This window comes from Spea bombifrons, chromosome 10, assembly GCF_027358695.1.
Source record: "Spea bombifrons isolate aSpeBom1 chromosome 10, aSpeBom1.2.pri, whole genome shotgun sequence".
NCBI classification, from domain to species: Eukaryota; Metazoa; Chordata; class Amphibia; order Anura; family Pelobatidae; genus Spea; species Spea bombifrons.
Window position 1 is genome coordinate 1,674,890 of NC_071096.1, and position 24,402 is coordinate 1,699,291.

At 43.0% G+C, this 24,402-nt stretch overlaps 1 protein-coding gene across 2 annotated transcripts in view; it reads left to right on the top strand.

Annotated features, from left to right (window-relative positions):
- Window positions 1–24,402, top strand: part of LMO1 (LIM domain only 1) — a 52,467-nt gene that overhangs the window by 23,065 nt on the left and 5,000 nt on the right. For both annotated transcript variants that reach the window (XM_053449001.1, XM_053449000.1), the window contains exon 2: window positions 16,001–16,214. In XM_053449001.1, the coding sequence (XP_053304976.1) occupies window positions 16,001–16,214 (214 nt within the window). The remainder of the gene's footprint in view (window positions 1–16,000; window positions 16,215–24,402) is intronic.

Here is a 24,402-nt window from a genome sequence, read left to right on the forward strand (position 1 = left end):
GGCCCCGGACTGCAGCGTGGAGACGGTTAAAAAGTTCTTTTTATCTGAAAGTTTCAGTTTAGTCGCCTTAGAGGGAGCGCTGCTTTTGAGGAGCGCGGCCAACTCTTCACCTGGGAGGTCAACCAAGACACTGCCTTGTGATAGGTCGATTTGGAGAACGTGGTCAACCAATCAACTCACGCGGAGGGAATCCTGAACCCTAGTGCCGTCCGCCATAAAAATCTAATTACATCGTTATAATCCCCAAATTCATGTTTAAATTCACGGCTAGGCGATAATACGACCCGAATATAATCCGACGATGCATGCGGTGGATCCCAAATCCACTCCCGCCGGCACGTGTGGGATCCGGTTACGTAATCCCTTCCCATATGACCTCCATTCCCTTTTTTATATCACTTTTACCAATAACGGGATTATTTACATTTCTAAAAAATCCTGAAATATTTATACATAGAAACATCTCTAATGATAATTACTCTAAACGACGTATCTGTGATATAAACGTGGATTTATTCCCCCCCGATCCTCCTGGTTATATTAATGTATCGGGCGGAGGTTAATCTATAGTTTTAGTCGAAGTAAAACATTCTAATTCCATTCATTTATAGGATTAGATTTAACCCCCAGGACCAGCCGGTTTGGTAAATAGCTAAAGAAGCTAAATCTGTGTAAACCGTCGATTCCCCGGATCCGGTGGGGAGTCAGAGAGCGGTCGCGTTGGAGGTTTTTTTTAGTATTTACAGAGAAACACGAATAGTTTAATTACTCCTCGCCGCGTCGGCGCTCAAATCAAAAGGCGTTTCTGAATTATTAAAGCGCTGTTGCTTTTTCGATCCATTTGCCGTTTACACCGAGAGCCGGCGGACGGGAGATCTGCTCAGAGAGCGCGTTAAGTGCTCTGCGTTATGTGGCCAAGCACTTCGCGGGGCGGAAAATGAAAAGTTCTAAATGTGTGAGAGGAGCACAATCTGCCAAAGTGAGTGTGAGTGGGGCCAGTACAAGTATGTATGGTAGGACGAGGATGATCAGGAAAGACTAAGGGATCTCAGCATTTCCAGCCTGGGGGAGAGAGAGAGAGGAAGGGAGAGAGAGAGATGGGGAGAGCAGAGAAAGAGGGGATGAGAGAGAGAGATGGGGAGAGAAGAGAGAGAGAGAGGAAGGGAGAGAGAGAGATGGGGAGAGCAGAGAAAGAGGGGATGAGAGAGAGAGATGGGGAGAGAAGAGAGAGAGAGAGGAAGGGAGAGAGAGAGATGGGGAGAGCAGAGAAAGAGGGGATGGGAGAGCAAGATGGGGAGAGCAGAAAAAGAGGGGATGAGAGAGAGAGATGGGGAGAGGAGAGAGAGAGGGGATGGGAAAGAGAGAGATGGGGAGAGCAGAGAAAGAGGAGGGGGTGAGAGAGGGATAGTTAACTACATAGAGGGGTTTAACAAAGAACAGGAGGGAATTTATTTTAAAGGAGGAGAAAAGTTACAACAAGAGACCTGAATCTAACACTGGAGGGTCAGAGACTGAGATGGAACGGAAGCAAGTTTAACCTGAGAGGGTGGTAGATAAGTGGAGCAGCCTCCCAGCAGGGGTGGTAGAGGGTAGTACAGTCAGGGTATTAAACATGCATGGGATAGACATACGGCTCCTGAATCTAAGACGAGACCAACGACTGATTAAGGTTTGAGTCGTTACAGCAGGAGAAACGGGCGACTAGACGGGGGCCGGTGGGGCCGATCTGCCGTCAGGTTCTGGGTTTCTATGTAAATTCATATATATTGTATCGAATGCACCAAGCAGCAGATGATGTCTGGATCATGATACGTCCTGACAGCTCTTTCCTCATTAAAATAGAAGGAAACAATAATTAATTCATAGAAAATGTGTAACCCCTTTAATCTTCCTGTTTCCCCATCAATTTAACGTCATTTTGACAAAAGTTTACAGCTCCGGGACCCCGATTACTTAGTTCAATGGCCGAACTCGGGGGCAGCAAAAATATTCACACGCGGCCCTCCTCCGCTTTGTTTCCACGCATTACGAGAATTTGATAGAATTTCATAGAGATAAAGCCAAAGATAGAAGCGCGAGGACTTTGTCGGCAATCGCACAATCTATATTCTATTATCTACGAGCGAAGAGCGGAGTGAACGAGGACAGAGCCCGAGATCGAAATAATTACACAGCGAGCCGACTCGGCCATCGGTGATTTAAGAAATGCAGTTTATCACTTTTCACCGGACAAATTGTCTACAGGTTTGATTAAGACGAGTCAATACGATGACCTCACTATACCCTTCTCAGCCATGGAGATGGATGGCGACTGTTGAGTGATTTAACCGGGGAAAGTAACAAAGAATAAAGAGGAAGTCATTCCGATCGGAGGAAAGGAGGCAACGCACAGATCAAAAGGATGAGCTTGGGATCAAATTAAGATTCTCAAACATTCTGCGCTGAAGATGAAAACAAATAACGCATTCCGAAAGAATCTCCACGCAGCGGCTTAGACCTTGGGTTTATTCGCTCGAAATTATATATATTTTTTTTCTATTATTAGAATTTGACATTTCATATTAGAAAGTCATAGATTTGTGGTATGAGGTCACGATGGCCTCATTGGGTGAAGAATCCAAGGAACTTTACATTCCAGGCCGGCATTGGTCAACGGCACGCGTGGCTTAAGCGTCGGCCATTTTGAACATTGCCGTATTCTTGTCTATGGCGGCCTCTCCTTGACTCTTCGATAGAAGAGTAGACATTTCAAAAAGAAATCTCATTTGTACTTCCCACTCACTGGTAGAAGAGCAGAGATGTTGAACTCAATATTAGGTGACATTTTGGAACAACTCCACATTCAATGAATAATCTTCCAGCCTGTATTTGCTCAAAATTAGATTTTTTTTTTTCCCCATTATCAGAAGTTGACCTTTAACGTTAGAAAGCCATAGATTTATGATATGAGGTCATGATGGCCCAAGGGTTAAGGGTGCAGGAAATTTAATATTTCAGTCCAGAGGACGTGTGGTTGGAGCTACGGCCGTTTTTGAACATTACCATATTCTTCATGATTTCACAGAAAAATAGGAATTTCAAAAAGAAATTTCAGAAATCAGATATTTTTTTACCCACTAGAAGAGGAAAGTTGATAAAGATGTTGGGAGATATTTCAGAGGAACTCAACCTTCAATAAGGAACCTTCAAGCCTACATAAACCCTACTGTATGGCGGGGGAACTGGGTCTTGCCATAGAAATCACTATGTTGGAAGAAAGTTCGTCAACCAATAATTCATTTTTACACAAAATCCCCAAAACTTGAGCTTCGACCATCTACAGACAGAGGTCCAGCCCAACGGTGACGACTTGGGAGCCATTGTTAGTAGAAGACTTGTGCTTGGTCAGGAATTACATTAGGAATGGAGGGCGATGATGACCAAGACCACGAAGTCTAAATTGCCGATACTCGAAAAACAAAGCAAAAGCATTTCATTGAACAAAGGTTTCCAAGAAACAGAGCACTGATTGTTGATCCGTCGACCCCGCGGGGTTCTGTGTCACTTTCAAACATTCTTACAGCAATTTCCTCCAGAATTAGACTCAGAAGCGTTGCTTAAAACGACTGCTTTCTGCTCCCTTTTCTGCTGAAACGTTTTAGGTTAATTTAAAAGCTTTTTGTGGAGCGGCTTACACACCGCTAATTGGGGCAGACAAGACACTTCTTCATAAATTTAATTTCATCCGCTACCTCGGTTTGTAATTTACACATAAAAGCGTCGCCAAGTCACCAGAGACATCAAAGTAAATTCCGCTTTCTTAATAATAAAGTTTGGAAATTAACTGCCGGGGCGTATTTTTCCTTTTTTCTTCTTGCTGGTCTTAGCCGGAGATTTTGCTACTTTTGGTCCGCTTACTTCCCCGATAAAGGATACGTCGGGAGACGTTTGTTGTTAATAATAAAGATACATCGTTGCAACATGATTTACGATTAGATTTCAATAAAACTGGGGGGGGGGATAATTTTAGGATCAATAATAATCCTTGGGATGTAATAATTGATATTTTTTTCGCCCGTTCTCAAAGGTGGATATTTAACCCAAACCATCATGGTCGGAAAACTTTATTGTTCTCTCTGATGCTTGATAAAACTTTATCAGTTCTTTAACTTTACCCAATATTTTAGTTTTTTTCCCATTTTTCTTTGGTTGAGTTCATGTTTGATACGTTGCTGGCACCTATGGTGTCGTGCCTGAGACATCGTGTATAACATACAATAGAAATCCAAGCCGCTCCATCATACCTGACTGCATGCGAGTCTCTATTCTTCACTATTCTTCACTAATTTCAAATTTATAGAGTTAAATTGATAAATTTGGAAACAAAAGAGAATAATCGTTGATGTTCAGCAATTTGAAGCTATCCTTGATTGCATTGACTCAGATAGAAGATGTGGTACCCCTTTTATGCCCCCCCAAAAAAACATGAAAAACCCCTAATGACTCCAAGGGCAGTCATAACTGATAATTCAGTTAGCTATCATATAAATTCAACTTTTAATTGATAAATGCCCTTCCTTTACATAAAGCGACAATCGCATTAGGACCGGTCCATGTGGGCCATGCGAGTGCCAGATTTAGTTGGTCGGGGCCACCCTGTGGATTAAAACTGTCTCTGGCACTTTAAGGCCAGTGGCCGACTAATGATGTTCATGTGGCTGCCGGATGGAGATACATGGCTGTGGACTATGCTCTTACCCCAGATCCGGTGCATGAGCGCCATCTGCACCCGACACATTGAGCATTTACCTGGTTGGCCAGATGGCCAGTCTAGACCAGGAGGGCTCATCAGGGGCCGGTTGTGGCTCATCTGTGGCTCACGCTGGGGGCCCAAGCCAGACCCAAGCCGGACTCAGGCTAGGAACCCCTTACCAATACAGAAGTCTTCTTTTATTCTGCCTACTCCCATGCAAAAACCTTCCAACGGGGCGGGGGGGGGGGGTAATTAACCCTTTCTAGCATCCACAAACTACTCCACGAACTTTATCTAGAACCTGAATTTAATCCCAATAATTACCCGCGAGGCCAGAGCTCTGAAAAACCAGGCGAAAAAACCCACACAAAAAATAAAAAAATAAAAAAATATTACCTTAAATTCTGACGTTTTATTTTGCTGCAATTTAGGGAAAAGAGGTCTGATTGAAATACCGATCCTTTCATTCTAATAGTAATTGAATGTGATTATTTTGTTACAACTCGGTAATTTCATATAATTGTGTTCTCCTCACACGATGAATCCGTGAAGCCCTTGGATTGGATTAAATACATTTAACGAGACGGAATTCTTTATTGTGTTTTAGCGCAGCCCGTTTAAGTGTTTAACAGCGTACATGAAACAGCCGATTTCCTAATGCTCCTCTTTGTGAAAGGGATAAAAGCGCGTGGGCCCGAAAGCCTTCGTCGGATCCCTGTGACCTTGCTATTATTTCACTTGATTTAACCCGCTGGTTGCCCAAACTGGGAAACACGATAACCCTGCAAAGACAGAGGCGGTATTCGGGGGTAAAGGTGTTTTGGGGCATGTTGGAGGATTTTGGGGCCGTATCACATACCCCCTCCTGCTAAGGTCGAACCTGTTTTGTAGAAGGCTCTCTGCTGAAACCTGGGCCGATCCTCAACTCAAATAATGCCCCCTTATTACCCCCACACAGATACATAATGTCTTCTTAATACATTCATAATGCAGACGAAGCCATAGATCTCCTGCCCATGGCCTCTCCAAGCTGTGGAGGCTTCGGTGGCACCCCAGGTACCAGATGACTTCTACCCGTTGGGGGAATTTTCTATAACGACTGCCGGTGTCCCCACCAGTCCTGGCACCTCAGATGCCTGTTAAAGGGCATAAAAACGAACCTTTTACCCCAATTTCTGCTCATTTCTGCAGAAAGGTCATTGGAAACTCTTTGCAGAAACCCTCCTGTTTGCTGACTTTTCCACGGAGCAGAAGGTAATGCGCTCTGACAGTTTTCAGGCGCGGGTGAAAGTTTTCTCCATGATCTCATAGTATACGGAGACCCTCATCCTGGGGAACCACTGGACTCCCGTTAGACGGAGTCAATCCTACTATATGCAACCTAGGCTGTGGAGCTGGTTGAGAGTATACTCTTTCAGGTTCTACTCAAGCAAAGAGACCATGAGACCAGCCCTGTCTTTACACCAGCATGGCTCCTGACCCCCTAGTGTATGAAGACCCTCAATGTATTGGTGACGAGTGGCAAGAGCCATTGAGCTCCTATTAGAGAGGCCAACCCAACATACAGACCACCTAGGCTGCCAAGCCGGCTGAGAGTTTCTTCAGGTTCATGCAGAAGGGGGCGCTAGAGATATCGTTCACCTAGGCAGATAGAGGGCCTGGGACCGACCATGTCACTACACCACCTTGGGCCCTGGGGCCAGTAGCTCCTATTTTTTTTGTAATTAACATGCCCATGAGCTCAGCCGAGTTACTGATCATTGACGTGTCCAGAAACACAAGAAACGATTTTAACCGAGTGAAGGCACCCCGTTGGTGAACCCCAACTTTTTATCTGCCATATTTCTTTCTTCTTTGTTAATCCTTTGAGTGACTCGGCCTCTTTTAGCGTAACAATATGATTTATATTGTGCGTTTTATTTGGAAACAGTGTTAACCATTTGAAGCGGCGTAAGTGCGGGTATGTAAGGCAGCACGGCGCAGAGACAGGCGGCTATTGTTACCCGGCGTTAGCATTAAAGCTGAAGGGGGGGCATTTCCATTGTCTCTTTTGCGAGACGGTGTTTTAGCGTAGCTTAAGACAGCGCGATGATTACATGTTATAAAAGATCACATCGCGTTTTCATGGGTGAATAGTAATTACCGGTTAATGGTTTAGAACGTTTCCTGAAGGAACAGAAAGCTGCCTTCTGGGGTTTTTTTTTTAAGTCCAGAGTGCATTAAAAGGATTATCATGTAGATTTGATTTTTAGATAACGCTAAAAATGGATCCCAAATGGCTTTCTGAAAAGGGACGCTATCTCTTTAATGGAAAAGGCCCGGTCGGACGGCTCAGCATGCAAATGGCCCCGTCAAGAATCCAGCTCGGAACTTTTCCATTTAACAAAGAGGGGCAGAAATTGCATTTTTCTGTTTTTAGTCTTAATGGCTTTGGAGGTTCGCCTGTTCCCTGCTTGAAAAGGTAAACTGCCAACATTCGGAGGATAAATACATCCTCCGAAATCATTAAAAGCCTGCGTTCTATCACACCTCAGGTCAGATCTATCTGCTACGCGGAGAGCGCCCGGAATCGGCCCTGCCTTCCTCTTTTAACAACGATTTTCTCTTAGAATAAAAGAAGCGTCGCCTGTTACATTTATAGAAAGGACGGCTTGGTTTTATATATTTTTTTTCGGGGGTTGATTCTCGTTAAGGTGAATTCATCGAGTAAAGGAACGATAGAGACGTTTAGCTCGGGATATACTTTAATTCATTTAATGAATAAATACATTGAAAAGCAGGTTCAGAAAAAAAAATTGGAGCAATAAATAAAAGTAGAACTTTTAGGACTTAAACGCCTTATATATACGCGAGATACATTGTATTGTATTACCGTAATATTGAAATATTTTTTTCCTGCCCTAAAGACTCAAGCCATAAATATTGGTCTTCCCATATACATGAATTATAATTATGTGTTTTTTAGGAGAAGAAGGACCCCCTAATCCTTCCCAAAATGAGGTTCCCTTAATTCCATAACCCGGCTTAGAGGCTGAACTCATGGGAAACCCAATCTGTCAGTCATTGAGATTCATCCGTGATAAGAAACTTAGCAAAGTGGGGAACAAGAGGGGTCCAAAGTATCAAAGGATCGCCTCGAACCTCAGGTGAAAACTTGGTCAATGTGGATGAGTGTATTTGGTGAGCATCCTCCGGTCTGAGTTCCAGGTATCTACTAGGACCTCTGTCTCCAGACCTCTGGACGGTGGTCTCTGGAACATCTCCTTGTAAAAGCAAAACAAAAAAGTCTTGGATTTCCAGATGTCTTCCACCTGCAGGGATAGGCGAAGCCCCCGTGAAAGAACATCGGTGTCCGCGGCAAGGCTTCTGAAGGTCCACAGAACATCATTTCATTGTCCACCACAGACCCCAGTAAATATCTGCCATGCGCAATGTCGGTGCCGACCCCTGTGCCCTTAGACCGTCCGAGGGTCCTCTTAATATCAAATTATCTTCTCTACAAAACTGTGGAACATAAAGGATAACACTCGCGGCATCCACCACGTCCATCATTTATGAATTTTTTTTTATTATTATTTGTTATTTAGCGTTATTACATACGTTGGAAGGTGATGTTTCGGTTGTAGGGAGTGCTTGGCTTGTAGCACAACGCGTGAGCCTGGATTTCCGTCCGACGTATTCTGTAACGAGTGCTGCGCGTTATGAGGTTTTGCCCCTTTAACACTCAGGTCGTCATAGCGTTCACCCCTTTATAATGCGGGACGCGTATATTTGCGACCATCTGAATCCTGCCTGCTAGGCATTCGCTAAACGCATTCAATCAAACAATTTGAGTTCTTCTGAAGTCGGGAAGCTGCTTTCAAATTCAGGCGGAGACGAGGCGAGCTAATTCCATATTCCCAAAATGACAGCGAATAATTACGTTTATAGATCTACGGTTTGTTTCTAAAAAAGTAGCGGCTCTAATGAGCTTCCCCGGTAGTTACTGCAGTCAGAGCGCAATGCAAATGAAGAATATCTCGCTTACCGGGTCCTCCAAACAGAATATTATTCATTTCATTCGACATCTGCTGGGATCTCTTATTACTTCCCAAGCATTGTAAGCCGGGGGGGGGCAGGGGGGGCGACTCTCACTTCATTCCTAAGAACTTCTTTCATTTTTTTTATTTTTTTTGCTGATTTTATAGTGAGGTTTTGTGATGTATCGGAATTTTTGTACTACAATAGTTTGAGGGTTCGCACAGATACATTGTATTTAATGACCTTAATATGACCTTAATATGCAGAGTTAGTTATCTGCCTGATAGACTTTAATTTCATTTGTTTATTAATCTTTTTTTTTTTTTTAAAGAAATGTGGATTTTGCAAAAAATTGATTCTGGTGCAAGACCATATATTTCTGGTGGTTGCTATAGTGACAAGACCGCTATTCAGAATTACTTTTTGTGCACCGTAATGTATGGAATGGGAGAATTTTCTATCAATTCTGGTGCAAAATGTTACTTTTTTTGGAAAACTTTTTGGAGAATTGTGGCAAAGGAGACCGGAATTCTGTGAAGCGGGCTAAATTAGCTAAATTAAGTTTTTTCAACACAGACACAAAGTAACTTTTTTTCATACATCTTAAGTTAAATGTATCGAGTGGATGAACAATTACATAGTCATTTCTTTCACGATGTGACGCTGTAAATGATTCGGCTCGCAGATCGCTGCTTAGCGCTGGCGGAGGAATCGTTTCTTTCTCTGTATCATAAAAAGTTATTAAGGAGCACGAACTACACGCACACAAAATAAGGATTTTGGGGTCACATGACATTTTCCCAGCAGACATATGATAAAATCCTTTAAAGAAAAAGGGTAAAAGAACAGGTGGCGACGCGTATTTTGCTCATAACAACTTTCTAAGTGAGCAAATCGAAAGATTTGACCCTAAAAACACCTTCAATGCATCAGCATGCGCAGCAAAGTGCAGGACGGCTGACATTTTTGGAATAATGCTGTTGGCCTGACGATAGCCGAAAACGCAGAACCGATGTCATCATAGCCAAAGTATTTAATTATTTAATAAGTAGCAACGATCGAAGTCTGCCAGCGGAGTCTGCAAGGGTTAATGACGTTTAGGAACAAAGTGAAGCGCATGCGCAGCGATGGCAAACCAAGCGGCCATGATGGGAGCCATGTTTTCAAAGCGCGGCTCTGCTAAGGCAGAACATTAATTGCTTTTAAGCCGATCAACCTCAGCAGATCCTTTATTTTATCTTTTTTATGGTTTAATCACAAAATGCAACATAGAAACTTTTAGGATGTATTTGTTGCGTTCCCATGGCAACAACCTATCAGTGCTTGCTTTCATGTCACATGACGTACGCATTCCCTGAAAAAAATGAGAAATATTTGATATATTTTAAATGATTCTGATCTGAGGGACACATTCCCAAGTTCGCAGGAAAAAAACGAGTGACTCGTTGGGGGCCAAATGGGGCCGATCTGCCGGCGGGAACTCCAGCCAATCAGAGACAGAGGTGACGTGGAACATGGGAGAAGATGACCCCGTTACTGAAAGATGGTGGGTGATAATCACCTGGAAAATCTCTGGAAAATAACCCCCCCCCCCCGATAATTAATTGGTTCAGAAAAATCCTAAATATATAAATCTGGTCAAATCAGCCAATTAACGGTCAAAAAAAAAACTTCTAAAAGTTTGAAAGCCGGCAACGTTCAAATGAAACGAGTTTTATAACCGGGTTACAAACAGGAATTCCACAAATCACGCTAATAAAAAATAAAATAAAAAAAAACGGCGTGCTTTGGGGCTCTACGGGGTAAAACGGAGCCTGCAATTTACACAAAACATTTCATTCTCAACAACTTAGAAATCCGTCTTTTTTTATAAGTGTCCCTCATTAAAAAAAGCACCATGGAAACCGTTGTTCTAAACGTCCTCATTTCAGCGTAAAACCATTTACAGCAAAAGCCCTGAAAGGCAGAGCGCGCATGCATTATTGCAGACCTGCTGGGGTAACAACCGTGTTTACCGGGGCAGAAGGAGGTGCTTTTTAGGCCATGTGTTTTTTGGGGGGGAAAAGCATTATTTTGGGAAACACTTTATAATGTTAAAGAAATAAGCTTTTTGTGCCGGCTTCGCGGTGGGGGGGGCGGGGTGACCTCTGCAAAGAACTAGCCTTTTTTTTTTCGTATAAAGCAAAGAATTTCAGTAGAAAAACCAATTATCCGTCATAAACTGAGGCAAATTTTAAGGGTCCTAAAGGAATCTATGAGGAGGGCCTGCGCAGACGCTTCGGCTTCTTCCTTTTGCCTCATTAGGGTTGGTTGAGTTCTCCGCTGCCTTAATGAGCCGCACTTAAGGACGAGTGAGAACGGCTAACAAGGTATGAAACGCGGGTGAAATCGAGCTGCCTTCATCTCCGCGTTCTATAATACGAAGACGCTCCGGTGAGAGTCGCTCAAAGGGCCGAGAAATCGGGGGTCGGCCATCTTTCTTTGAGCTTTGGCCGACTTGACCGGATCAGATGAGGCGCGAGGACGGAAAGCTCCGAGGTGCAGATCGTTAGCCGGGCCGCTGAGCAAAGCGATTTCAGCCCAATTAATCCAGCTTTATTACGGGGACTGGAGTGGCGCCTCGATTCACCAACGATGGGCTGCGCTTCGGTATAATGGTAACACGATGGGTGGTAATTGGATATGGCGAGGGAGCAAAGAGTCAGAATCTGGATACCTCGGACATGGATTAAATGGAAACCCGGACGTCTACTTAACGGAGAGGAGCCAGGGATCTAGAAATGCTGAGTTGGGAACCATTTGGGTTTTAAAGATCAGAAGATTGGAAGGAATCGGGCAGACAGTCTCTCCAACGCTGGGAAGTTATGCAATGAACCAGAGATCAGTTGATAGACCTAGAACCCTGATTCTAGATCCTGTTGGTCAGCTAAGGAGAGTTCTTTATGTAACTGTAACAGATACGCTTAATTTCTGGAAGCAAAAGACAGAGGGACTCGGCTGTCATTCTTTCCCAAAACCCATAATAAAGAGCTTAATAAATGTATAATTAGTAAAAAAATAAAAAATTAAAAAGTTTGCTACTGTAATTTTTCTTGGCGTGTAATAAAAACAATTCTAGAGAAATTGCCTAAAAATACTCTCCTTACGCATTAAAATGTGTGCCTGTTATTTAGAAGCAGAGAACACAAAAAAATGCAATTAAAATTTACAATATTTTTACAATAATTTTCTGCAGAAAGGACCAGTTTGGTCCTCCGTGGTGGTCTAGAACCCCATGGGACTACCCCGTGCGCTGCGTAATATTCATTTATGACTCCAATAGAACAAACAGCAGGCCATTCCGACTTTCCAGCTCCAATATTTTACTTTTTTCACCAATTTTACAGTGCGTGACGCAGTCTTTTCTGTCGAAAAAAAAGAAAATATGTATTAAATATTTTGCCAATTTGACTCTATTCTTTTTTGTTTTATTCTTAGAAGCAATCGCCGACTGGGTCTTCATTAAACATATAGATTATCCCCTAAGGGTTCCATGCAGGAAATCCAAAATTGTTACTTATGCCGAGAGTCTAAACGCAGAGTAGAGGAATTACGGGCGCGGGAAGTGAGGCGAATTTGCAGAGACGCGGGGCGTCTGCTTTACTGCGCTTTTCTTGTGTCGCTCGAGCGAGTGCGAACTCACCGGTGCTCCAGACGCATCGTCCGGATCCCGTCTTAAACCCGGCTTTTAACCATTAATCTGCACTATTTACCTGGAAACAAATGTTGCAATGACGGCTAGCAAGATATCTAAAAGAATTAACACAAAAGAGGGAACTTAGTAGACATTCTATACATTCAACAATAACGGGACAAAACGTCATCAGCAGGATTATGGTCGTTGGATCTTGGCTAAACCTCTCGTTGCCGGTGTCCACCTTTTGGCCGTTATGGTCCGTTCTTCATTCAGTGTTTCCTTTAGGCTCTGGGTTAGACTCTGACTTAGTAAGTGAGATGCGAATGGAAAAGTCTCAGCCGTAAAGTCGGCTCGTTCATGGGGCAACTCGTTGGGTTGTTTGGGTTTGTCTGGCTGGTTAGTAAATAACCTGCAGTGAGTTAGTTCCGTCTCGGTGGAGTCCTCTCGATCCTTGGCTCTGTTCTTCCCATCAAGAGATGAGGAGTGTGAGCCGGAGCCAAGCCAACTAACATGCCTCCTCTTCCTCCATGTTTTAGTTCTGATACCTGTCCAACAAACAAGCTCCATCATCATAGTGAATTCAATCAACTGCGGGAATTATGATGGACACCGGGCACCAGTGATGGTACCAAGACAATTCTCAATGTCTTCACCCCCAACATGAGTGACGATACGCGCTCTCAGCCCAGTTGAGTAGGACCTCCATTGTAACCTCCATCCAAAACTCCATTGTAAGCCTAGTGGAAGCCTCCGGGACTTGATGGATTCCACTTCATGGAGAGTTCTGCCAAGTTAACTTGGTGGTTCCACCGTCTGACATCACTTTCTACCTGGTGTAGAGAATGCTCACGCCTGATAATTACCAAATTTCAAGTGAATGCATCTCTACGGAACAGACCCATTTCAGGTGCTGCGCATGCAAAATGGCCGAGTCTACGGATTCCTCCATTATCATCATAATCATAATAATTCTTTTTAAAATCAAATGAAAATTCTGGTTCAACGCTACGAGGAGTCAATTGTTGGCCTTAAATGGGTTTTCTATCCTTTCCGCCAGCCGGGGCCGGTATTATCGCTAATTAAAACTTACAGCAGGTGCATATAATTTACATCTGAGGATCAAATTACTTTCAAACGCGGTGAAAAGAAAAAAACCTTCTTATTATCTTACGGGGAGAGATTTCACTCGGATTCTGACAAAGATCCATCACAAAAAGATGAATATTTAAAAAGGAGCTATTTATTTCAATTTCTCAGAGATAAAAACCATCCTTTTTAAGTGAAATTTGATTTGACGGCAATATATTGGAGCTCAATTAACAGCCAGGCGGTGATAGAACTCTCGTTACTTTGAATATTCCGCGCATTCTTTATCGGTTACATCGTATTGTTCTTTGTTACAAAAAGGAACCACGAAGTCCTATTATGGCTTGACTTTTACAGATGTTTTACAAAGAGGTCAAGTTGTTGCCCCCGGGCCTGTAGACCATAACGTTTCTCCGTATTGATCCCTGGGAAAACACTATCGTTCTATAAACCTTCTACTCTAAAAAACGATAGGCCCGCATTAACCCCTTAATGACTACATGCACGGGCTCAAAATGCATTGTTTTCAATGGGTTTAGGGACCGCCCATTGTCCTTAAGAGGTTAAATTACGGCCAGAAATGTTGTTTTTTTTTAATACCATACCGCCCCATTAGGTCTTTTACTCACCGTCAAAAGAATTTAACCCTCGTCTCGGCCTCCCGTAATCCATCGCCCCCTTCTTCCCGTAGAGCAATCTTTGCCACCGTGGCTCGGAAGCAGGATTCTGGGATAGTAATGGAGGTCAAGGTCACCACTTATAGCTCATTTCCAGCAGGCAGCCGATATATTTATTTTAACATTTAAATAAGGCATAAAAAAAAAACAGAAAAAAAACAGAAAAAAAAGAAAATACCCACTTAGAGGCAGAGTGGCAGAGTTTGAAATCATTAGTTACACTAAGGAGGTTTAAAAAAAAATAATAAAAAAAAACTTTTAAAGCCTTAAGAGTTTTTTTTTTTTTCCTGTCTAAATGCATCTTGACCGATCTGCGTGGAAGAGGAGCTACTTTGTTATCAGGAGGATCGATACCTCAGCGTTTGTGTGAAACCGTCTTAAGTGCTGTTGTCGTGTGCTTTTAGCCGCGCAGGGTCAGTTATTACCGTAAGAAGTGAGCGCTCTCGCACCAGACGGAGTGTCAGCCCGGGGGTGGCTTTTAGTCGTTCCAAAAATGTCAAGTATAGATAGACTATTAGTGTTTACGGCACTTATTAAATAGGCTTTATTTGTCCTTTAGGAGGCTAAAAGGAACATTTAGACAGGAAGTCGCGTGACATCAAAGCCATTTGCTGGTTTTTCCCCCTCTCTCTCTCTCTCTCTCTCTAAATCTACCCTCTGTAATAAATTACAAATAAGTGTTGGAAACCGAAGTGGCATAATGAATAGAAACCTTGAAAGTTTAAAATGCTTTAAAACGTTTTCCATTTAGGCTTCGGCGAAGATGCACTTAACCGCGGCTCGGATAATGTTCTCTCTCTGTCCAAATTTTGGTAATGTGTATTTATTCATTAAAGCGTTTATACGGAGGTTTTAAAAGAAAAGGGGGGGGGAAGCAAAATCCAGGTAACTGCTTCTAGTTTTGTTAACGGCGGAATACGTTGGTGTTTAGCGAATGCAGATATCTGACGCGGGAAGTCAGCTTTTTGTAATTGTAATTAGACTCGATTAATGAATGTACATAAAAAAAAAAAGAGAAATAAGAACTGCGAGCAGCGCCATATTTATCTGTGCTAGCCACGCCCCCTGCTCCGCCTTCCTTACTGCCGAGCGGCGGGATATGAATGCCTAACGGAAAATATGGAGGACTGTGTGGCCTCGGCATGCCCTTTATATTATTAATGGCCTACATGGGGAAATCAGTGATCTCCATTTCAACTGGCCCTTGAGTATCGGAGCTACAGGGAGCCCGATCGTCCAATCAGGGTCTGATGCCGCCATAGGGCCAATATATACGCCACTGGGTAGGTGGAACATCTTAGAGGAGCAAAATCCATGGCATATGGCCAGATTTGTATCGAAAATGGTTAAAGGTTAGGCTGGGGTGGGTGGAGCTATCAAGCCACGCCCCTTAGGTAGAAACCATTGGAGAAGTGAAGTTAGAAGGAAGCAGTGTATGGCGGGTTATGTAATGATTAGAAATCCATTGATTAAGAGTCGAGATGGTCGAAGTCCACTCTTCTTGCTAATACCTCCACATTTTAACATGGGGTTAGTTGATGGATTCCTGGGTTGGTTGACAGGGTCATAACTTCCAAGATGAGGGGTACACTATGGTCACCTGGCGGCAAATGCCCCTTAATCCTCTTCCATTCCCTTCTAATTCCAACCCACTTAATGTCAGCGCAGGACGGGACCCCCTACAATCCCTCGTTATAGATCCGCCGCTGGGCAGCTGATCTTGCCTAATGAAACCTGATTACATCCTAAGCCCCGATAAATAATTCGTAGAGTTTTGGATAATATTTATTCTTTGTTTATTTTTATCAGGCGTGCCGATGCTCTCAGTGCAACCCAAAGGCAAACAGAAAGGCTGCGCCGGATGTAACCGGAAGATCAAGGATCGCTACCTGCTGAAGGCCCTGGATAAATACTGGCACGAAGACTGCCTGAAATGCGCCTGCTGTGACTGCCGGCTCGGGGAGGTCGGATCAACGCTCTACACCAAAGCCAATCTCATCCTCTGCCGCCGGGACTACCTGAGGTAAGGGCGATGTTCACCGAGTAATAGAGCCAAGGTCGCCAAGGTTAAACAGTGGAGAACCGAGAAGATCATCTTTTACCAATATATTTATTTATTTTATGTATATATATATATATATATATATATATATATATATATATTCACATATTCATATATTTCACATATATATTTCATTATTATTATTTTTAATTTTTTTAATGAATTTTTAAGGATTTTTGAGAAATTTAAAAAAATGCAGAAATAATAAAAACCGGACCCAAAACTTGTACAAACATATTTTTGGTAACAAAGTCACATTTAGAGTGGATTCCTAACAAAGCTGAAATCAGGATTTTTTTCTCTCTAAATCTAAGTCATAAAAAAAATGAAAAAAAGACAAAAACCTCAAGCTTCTACAGACATCCTTAATACTTAAAATATATTTTTTTGGTATATTTCACCTTCTTCTTCTGTTACGTTATAAGATTCTTTATTATTTTTTTTACCCTTCAAATAAAATATACTTCAAGCGCTCCTCCAATGTAATAATAGGAACGTAAGTACAAAGTGTCAGAGTTCGTCCGGTGACAGAAAACTAATATCACCGATTCATATACGACTCTGACATTTCAAAGAGAAGGACACCGAAGTCTCCCGTTTAAATCGCCGGCCGTTGTCCGTCGCTCCAAAGGGGTCTCGATTAATCAGAAATCGTTTCTCGATTGCTACCAATGAACTTGGCCTCTGACAGTCGTGCGAGCTCGTCAAGGCTTCCTCGCGCCCGAGATTTTAGGAAGAACCCCCCCCCCGGCCGCCATTAATTTCAGTTCCTGGAACGCGGGTTCTGGGGGCTGATGGAAAATGAACTCAGCCTTATGGGATCCCGCGGAAATGGATTTGTGGCGGATTTTTATTTGAAACGGTTGTGACATACAGAAAACAAACGACTCGTGAAGAATGTGAGCGAACGAGCGTCCCTGCCGTCTCCCCGAGGGACCAAAGGGCCACGCGTGCGATATTATCACGCGGAAGGAGTCAGAACGCCATAAACTGTCATCATCGGGAGCAGCGAGCGATCGGGGGATCCATTCTCCGGTACCCTTACCATGTGGGCTGCCCAGGAACGTGAAATAATCACCAAAGTCTTTCATTTGCCAAAATAACCAAAAAGGCAAAATACAAATTCTTTCATTTACGACCAGGGGCGTAACTAGAAGCCTCAGGGCCCGGGTGCGAGAATCTGTTATGGGCCCCCCCCCACCCCCCAAAAAACATGATTTTTACACAACAATTTTTTTTCCAACAAATTACATATTGAATCATATTTGTCAAATTTTTCAACTTTTTACAATAACAGAATACCACATTACAATCCCAGGAACCAAAAGTGTTAAAAGGCCAAAATAAGTAGCAGGGAATGGACAGAATATTAACTCCTCACCATCCATGTATGCTAGATAAAGATTACATCAGAGCTCGGCAGATGTATGAGATAGAATCTTTTGTGATGGGATTGGAAGTACATCGATACACTAAAAAAGTCATGTCACATCTGAAGCCACAATTTAGTGCCACTAATCATTTTTAATAAAATATGCAGATTGAATATTTTGTCCACTGAAGTGACTACAAATTCAGAAAGGGCGTTTTATCTCTGGGTAAAAAAAATTGCCTAACATTAGGGTGCAGTCTTTCCTCCTTCTGACCCTGACCATGGTACTCTCCCCCTTAATCATCCCCAGAGTCCCCTTGTCCCTCATTCACTAAACCATACCTCTTACTCCCTGTAGTTCGTGTATAGATCAAATAAACAACACATGTAAACAGTACGTTCATGTATAGATCAACTGAATAAGACATAAAAACCCTGTATTTACAGGTATACATAAATAAGGCTTAAAAACAAATATAGATCACCCTATCACGTGATATGTGTTCAAATTAAAAAGTGAAAATTAAAAATAATAAACAAGACTCCCCTAGCAATGCACTGCAGCAACCCGACAAAACACTCCTCAGGATGTTCAAGACCAGACGTAATCAAAGAAAAAGGGACGCATATACATAGGGCATAATCAAAGAAAAAGGAGCGCATGTACATAGGGCATAATCAAAGAAAAAGGGGCGCATGTACATAGGGCGTAATCAAAGAAAAAGGGACGCATATACATAGGGCATAATCAAAGAAAAAGGGGCGCATGTACATAGGGTGTAATCAAAGAAAAAGGGGCGCATGTACATAGGGCCCCTTTTGTACATGCGCCTCTTTTTCTTTGAATACATAAATAATGTATGGAAGCATAGCATAGCGGATATAGATCAACAGAATAACACAAAAACCCAGCATTGCAGGTATAGATTAATTAGAATTCACATAAAAACACGGCATTAAAAGGTATAGATAAAACCCCCTAAATTACAGGCACAGATCACAGGTTGCGCACCCCAAAACCAGCCCTGGCCTCCACACTGTCCACATAGAACCTGACCAGCACCCAGATAACACACGTAGGGTTTGCCATCTTTGTCCCCAAACAGCCCATCCTGTGCCTGGCTGGATGGGGACAAAGGTGACGCTGGGGAGCTGAACTCGTGTGTCTATATATAAGTGTTTATATATGTGTCTAGACAAATATATCTATATAAAAAGAAGTCTAGTAATCTCCATTTTTTAAAATAATTAAAAAAAAACTTTATGCAGTTTGTCCCCATCCACAGACACACAGATAGATTTATTTTTATGTTTATAATTTAATTAATAATTGAATAATAATTTAATGACATATACACACATACAATTTTTTATTTTTTTTAAATACATTATTTTACTGACCTACCTACTTCTACTTTGGGGCCCTGATAGATGCAGACTGCTGTATTATTTTTAAACAGAATGTCAGTGAGTGACAACATCTGGTGCTCCAGCTCCAGCAGTCTGTGTGAGGGGGCGGAGCTTTCACCCCTCATGCTGCTCTCATTACGGTGCTCCTGCAGTCTGAGCATGAGGGGGCGGAGCTTTCACCCCTCACACTGCTCTAATCACTAGGTGGCCGTTGCCAGCTCCGTGGCACGGCTTGCCTTATTAAAAAAAAAAAAAAAAAAAAACGTAAAAAGGTTTCGGGCGGCCCCTTGGCTTGGGCCCCCCTTCCACCGGGTCCCGATTTCGGGTGGCCCCTTGGCTTGGGCCCCCCTGCCGCCGGGGCCCGATTTCGTGCGGCCCCTTGGCTTGGGCCCCCCTGCCGCCGGGGCCCGGTCGCAGTCGCGACCCCTGCGACCCCGGTAGGTACGCCACTGTTTACGACGATAAATCCTTGATTGCAAATATTACGTTAACCAGGAGTGATGAAGAAGACCTTCGCATAGGTGAACCTATAGTGCATGACCATTATACTACCTATATAATATATAATATAATAAATAGATACAATGTTACAACCACGCTTCCAATTCGCGGGGTAGCGTTATATCTGCATAGGCTGGATGCAGGCAGGCAGACAAGCAGACGGCAGCCATGACCCTCGGCTTATCTTGTTGACCGAGACGTCCTGATTTTAAGTTTAATAAATATGTTTCCAGTTCTTGATGCAGCCAGGTGCCCACTAACTTTCCAGAACCGATTCCGGTACATCAATGTTATCAGATCCGTGGCAATGTCGCGGCGGTGCCTACGATGTATCGAGAGCCGCCAGACACATTATTTAGACTCTGCTTTGGAATTTGCGACATTTGTATCCTTTGTGGTCGGTGACCGGGCTGAATCTGATGATTGACTCTCGAGGTTCGCCAATTTAATGTCAGAAACCAGAAAACATTTTAGAAGATTTGCCGGCTTTATTGGCTCCAACCGCGTCAGAACACCTAGAACAATCTGTCGGGGTCTAGAATTGGGTGCTTTCCTCTGGGCAACAGGAGAGTCGGGGCTCATTCTCAGACAATTCCCTTGCACTTTTTCTACAGATATTACAGGGGTGTCCAACCTGCGGCCCTCCAGCTGCTGCAGGACTACATCTCCCATACTCCTCAGCCAGCCCCTTAGCTGAAAGAGCATTGTGGGAGATGTAGTCCTGCAGCAGCTGGAGGGCCGCAGGTTGGACGCCCCTGAAATATTATATATTTCTTATTTTGGGGGGGAAATTCTGCAAGCTCTCCCATACACGGACACTGAATCCGATCAGAACTTTGTGCTTGGATGAGCATTGTGGGAGTCATAGTCCGGATCAGCAGATATCTAGAGTCATGTATCTTCATATTGGCTGCAAATTCTTTTTGTTCTCCGCCGTTTCTTTTTTTTTGTCTCCCGTGCACCGTTTAGGTGACAGAGCCCCTCTAAGTTAATAAGAGAATATGAGCTTTATAATATTAACCTCCTCTAACCGGGACATCAGCCTCGCTCAACTAATATCCGAGTCACAAAGCACCGGCGAAGAAGAAATAAACTCGGCGGATGCGGTCTGCAGCCGATATTAAACATTTCTAAAAGAGTTACGCCTGTCAAATTCTGCTAAGCAAGCCGTTTCTTGTGCCGGATAATTAAATTACAGATTGTTTGAAACAGAGAAGGGAATTTAGCGATATTACTTCTGAGTGCGGATCCTAAACAAACCCAAAACTTGGAAAAACCTGACACTGAAATATGCGCTAAACGGGAAAAAATAAATAAATAAAATAAAAATAAAATAAAATAAAAAACAACTAATAATGAAAAACGCAGCCGAGCCGCTTAACGCGGTGGAGGAAGCGAATCGGACGGGGGATAGATTACGCGGGGTCCGTCCTGAGATGGTCCCGGCTCTAAACGGCTTAGAAGTTGAAGAATTACAATGTATCGATGCTGCCGTCACTTAAAGGCTATTCAATCTATCCTCATGGCAACCAGGTTCCTTATTACTTTGGAGAGGCTCCGTAGCGTTCCTTGGGGGGCTTGCAGACTCCATTCAGTCTTTATTGTCCATCTTCTCAACCGACCAGAAGAAATTCCCAGTTATTTCTCCCCGATGTTATGTCTTCGCAGCGTCCGGAGCCGTTGGCCGGTCTTTCTGTATAACGGATGGACATTTTAACGGGAAAACAATCGTATTTATGTCCCTAGTCCAGCGATAAACTTATTTAGAAAAGAGCATTACATGATATTTATATATATATATATAGCGCCGGCAGATTCCGTAGCGCTTTACAAATCCCAAGCAATAACAAACCGGTACAATGGGAAGAGCGTCCTGCTCCCGGGAGCTTACAATCTACTCCAGAAACTATGAATATCAGTTGAAAACCAACAAAATGTACGGAGCTTTCATCGGACGTCTTTGAGGGCACTTGAGTTTGACCCGCCGCCGGGCAGAGGTGTTCCTTTATTTTATAGGTGCTTTTTTTGCCGTTAATGCCCATTATTCTGCTTTTTTCACCCGTTCTCGGAGGTTTTATTGGCTTTATGTTTCCAGTACGGTTTCTGTTGACCAGATGCTTGGAGAAACGTATCGTCACGGGGCATCCCGCTTTTATTCCGAGCCCGGACCCCGGCTACTTTATTTCCACCTCAACCTCAATGGGCTTTTTATTCTCCGTAATTTCGACTCTCAGGTCTACAATTCTAGCTTTTAACTCAGTCCATTACTTCGCCGAAAACCGGTCGATCGACGTAAACTACCTGACAAAGTGCAACGTTTAAGGCTTAAATTGGTACTGTCACCTTCCCGAAACGGCGTGGGGCGCGCGAGCAAACCTGGAGAGCGCTGGCGGAAATAAAAAAACATAATAATAATAAAGGAAACACTAAAATAATCCAGAATACTATGCGACTCCCCTCTACCTTCTCCATAATTTATTAATAGATAGAAATTAACTAAAAATAGAAGCTTCCTATAAATAAAAATAAACGTAGAAAAAAAAATTACAGCCTCCCAGCAGAAGTGGTAGATAAGTGGAACAGCCTCCCAGCAGAAGTGGTAGAGGGTAATAGAGTGAGGGGATTAAACATGCATGGGATAGACATACGACTCCTGAATCTAAGACGAGACCAACGACTGATTAAGGTTCTTACAGCAGGAGAAACGGACGACTAGACGGGGGCCGACGGGGGCCGATGGGGGCGGACGGGGTCTGTGAAAAGTCTAATAAAATATTTAACCCTAACTATACATTATCCAGGGCTGGCGGAACCCTCCATACAGGTGAAACGTGCCAGTGGTTGGCCCTTGACAATGCACAGTAAAGTGCAACGGGGGGGGGGGGGGTTAAAAGTCCTTTCTTGCCCCAACGAACCTACAAACTTTGGTAGACTTGGAGTGAGACCCGGAATAAAAAAAAAACTAAATTGAAGTAGAAAGCCTCAAATATGAGAGAGAAGTGAATTTCGCTTTCAAATAATAAAAAAAAAAAAAGTTTCATCTGAAAGGAAAGGCCAGGAAGCAAAATGCATCCCATTGTACTGCGCTACGGAATATGATGGTGCTATTAAAAATAATAATAATAAATAATAATGAATAATAATAATAAATAATAATAATAATGAATAATAATAATAATAATAAATAATAATGAATAATAATAAATAATAATGAATAATAATGAATAATAATAATAATAATAAATAATAATGAATAATAATAATAATAATAAATAATAATTGTTTGACAACAAATGGGGAAAAAAGAAAACAAAAACATTTGTCTGAATCCACTTGGCCGCTGTTGTATCAGTTGTAGTTTTTCTAAGAGTTTTTATCGCTCCGTACCTCATTTTAATGCAATTTTCATAAAACAGGAGTCTGATCTCCGGAGGAAATCATTTATTACTTTAACTGCGTAAAAAATAACGCTTTTCTGCCGTTCTGTACATAAAAAGTGTTAACGATTCCATCTGTGGGGGGGGGGGACGCTCACAACCCTTTGTGTCCAATAAAAGTTCCTTAATATCTAAAGTGTATCCCTGGCACACGAAGCGTCCAAAGGGCCGGCTCGGTTCTCACTTCAAAGCGTGAAGACTTTTTGCAGGAGAAACGTTTCGGATTTCCCGGTGAGGAGAGAAGCGCGAGGGGATCGGCTCGGAAAGCCGCGAGAGGAGTGTGAAGGCCGTTAAACGCCTCGATTAAAAGTTACTTCACTTAACGCTGTGAAGTCTCTGCTCCGAAAACACTGAAAATTCTCTTTTATTGGGGAGAATTCTACTGGAAAAAAACTTTATATTAAAGAGAGAGTCCCACTGCGTTGTTGAAAGTTCTCTCCAAACGGATTAAGAGCCATGAAGGTTCTATAGTTTCGTTTTGATTATTAGGTATTAGGGTTCAGGGGCATGTCGGAGGAATGGCGAAAAGGGGGCTCATGGGGGCCGGGAATTCCCTGCCGTTGTCCTTTTCAAAGGGTCTTAGATATTCCACCGAAGGGTCCGGCACTGACATGAACCGTTCTTTATCACTTTGGGTCATTAAGGATTGCAGACCTCGCATTTTGGGTCATGATAAATCTTTCTGTCCTCTCTATTCTGGGGGAGATGTTTTATATTGGGGAGCACTTGAGCAGCCACTTGTGCAGGGTCCCTTCAAGAGATCAAAATAACAATGATAGATGATGTTTGGCAAGCTAGAGGGCCAGAGGCCTGGGTGGAATGGAAAGAAGATTTACTTTACTGAGAGGGTGGTAGATAAGTGGAACAGCCTCCCAGCAGAAGTGGTAGAGGGTAACACTTTACTCGAGCCCAGCCAATCACCGTTGACCCAACAAACTCGTTGCTGGCCACACGCTCTTTGTTATTGTGGTTTTATGTTCTTTTTGTGCTTTTTACCTGTTTCCCATTAGCTGTAGGTGAATAAGACACTCACTCTCCTGAATCTCCCCCGGGGCCTGGAGCTTAACCCTTAATCTCTCACGTCATACACAGCGCGCCGTTAACAAATTTACTCCTTCTTTTCACCGCTAACATGGGGCAGTTCCTTAACCAGCATCAAATAGAATTATACAGAGAGCTTCTCGTTCAGGGGGATTTCATATTCATTCGGGCCAACTGGCAGAACCCAACTGCTGGAGTCCTGGCTTCGTCCATCCCTACAGATCTGTCTCCATGTGATGAGGTCAAGGACCACAACATGCGCGAGGCTCTGATGGTCCTCATCCAGGCTCTTTAACCGTAAGCATGATGCCTATGGCCACTACGGTGATTGTGTCACGGCAAGTGATGGCCCACAAGGGACTATTAACATGTTTTTTTTTTTAAATGA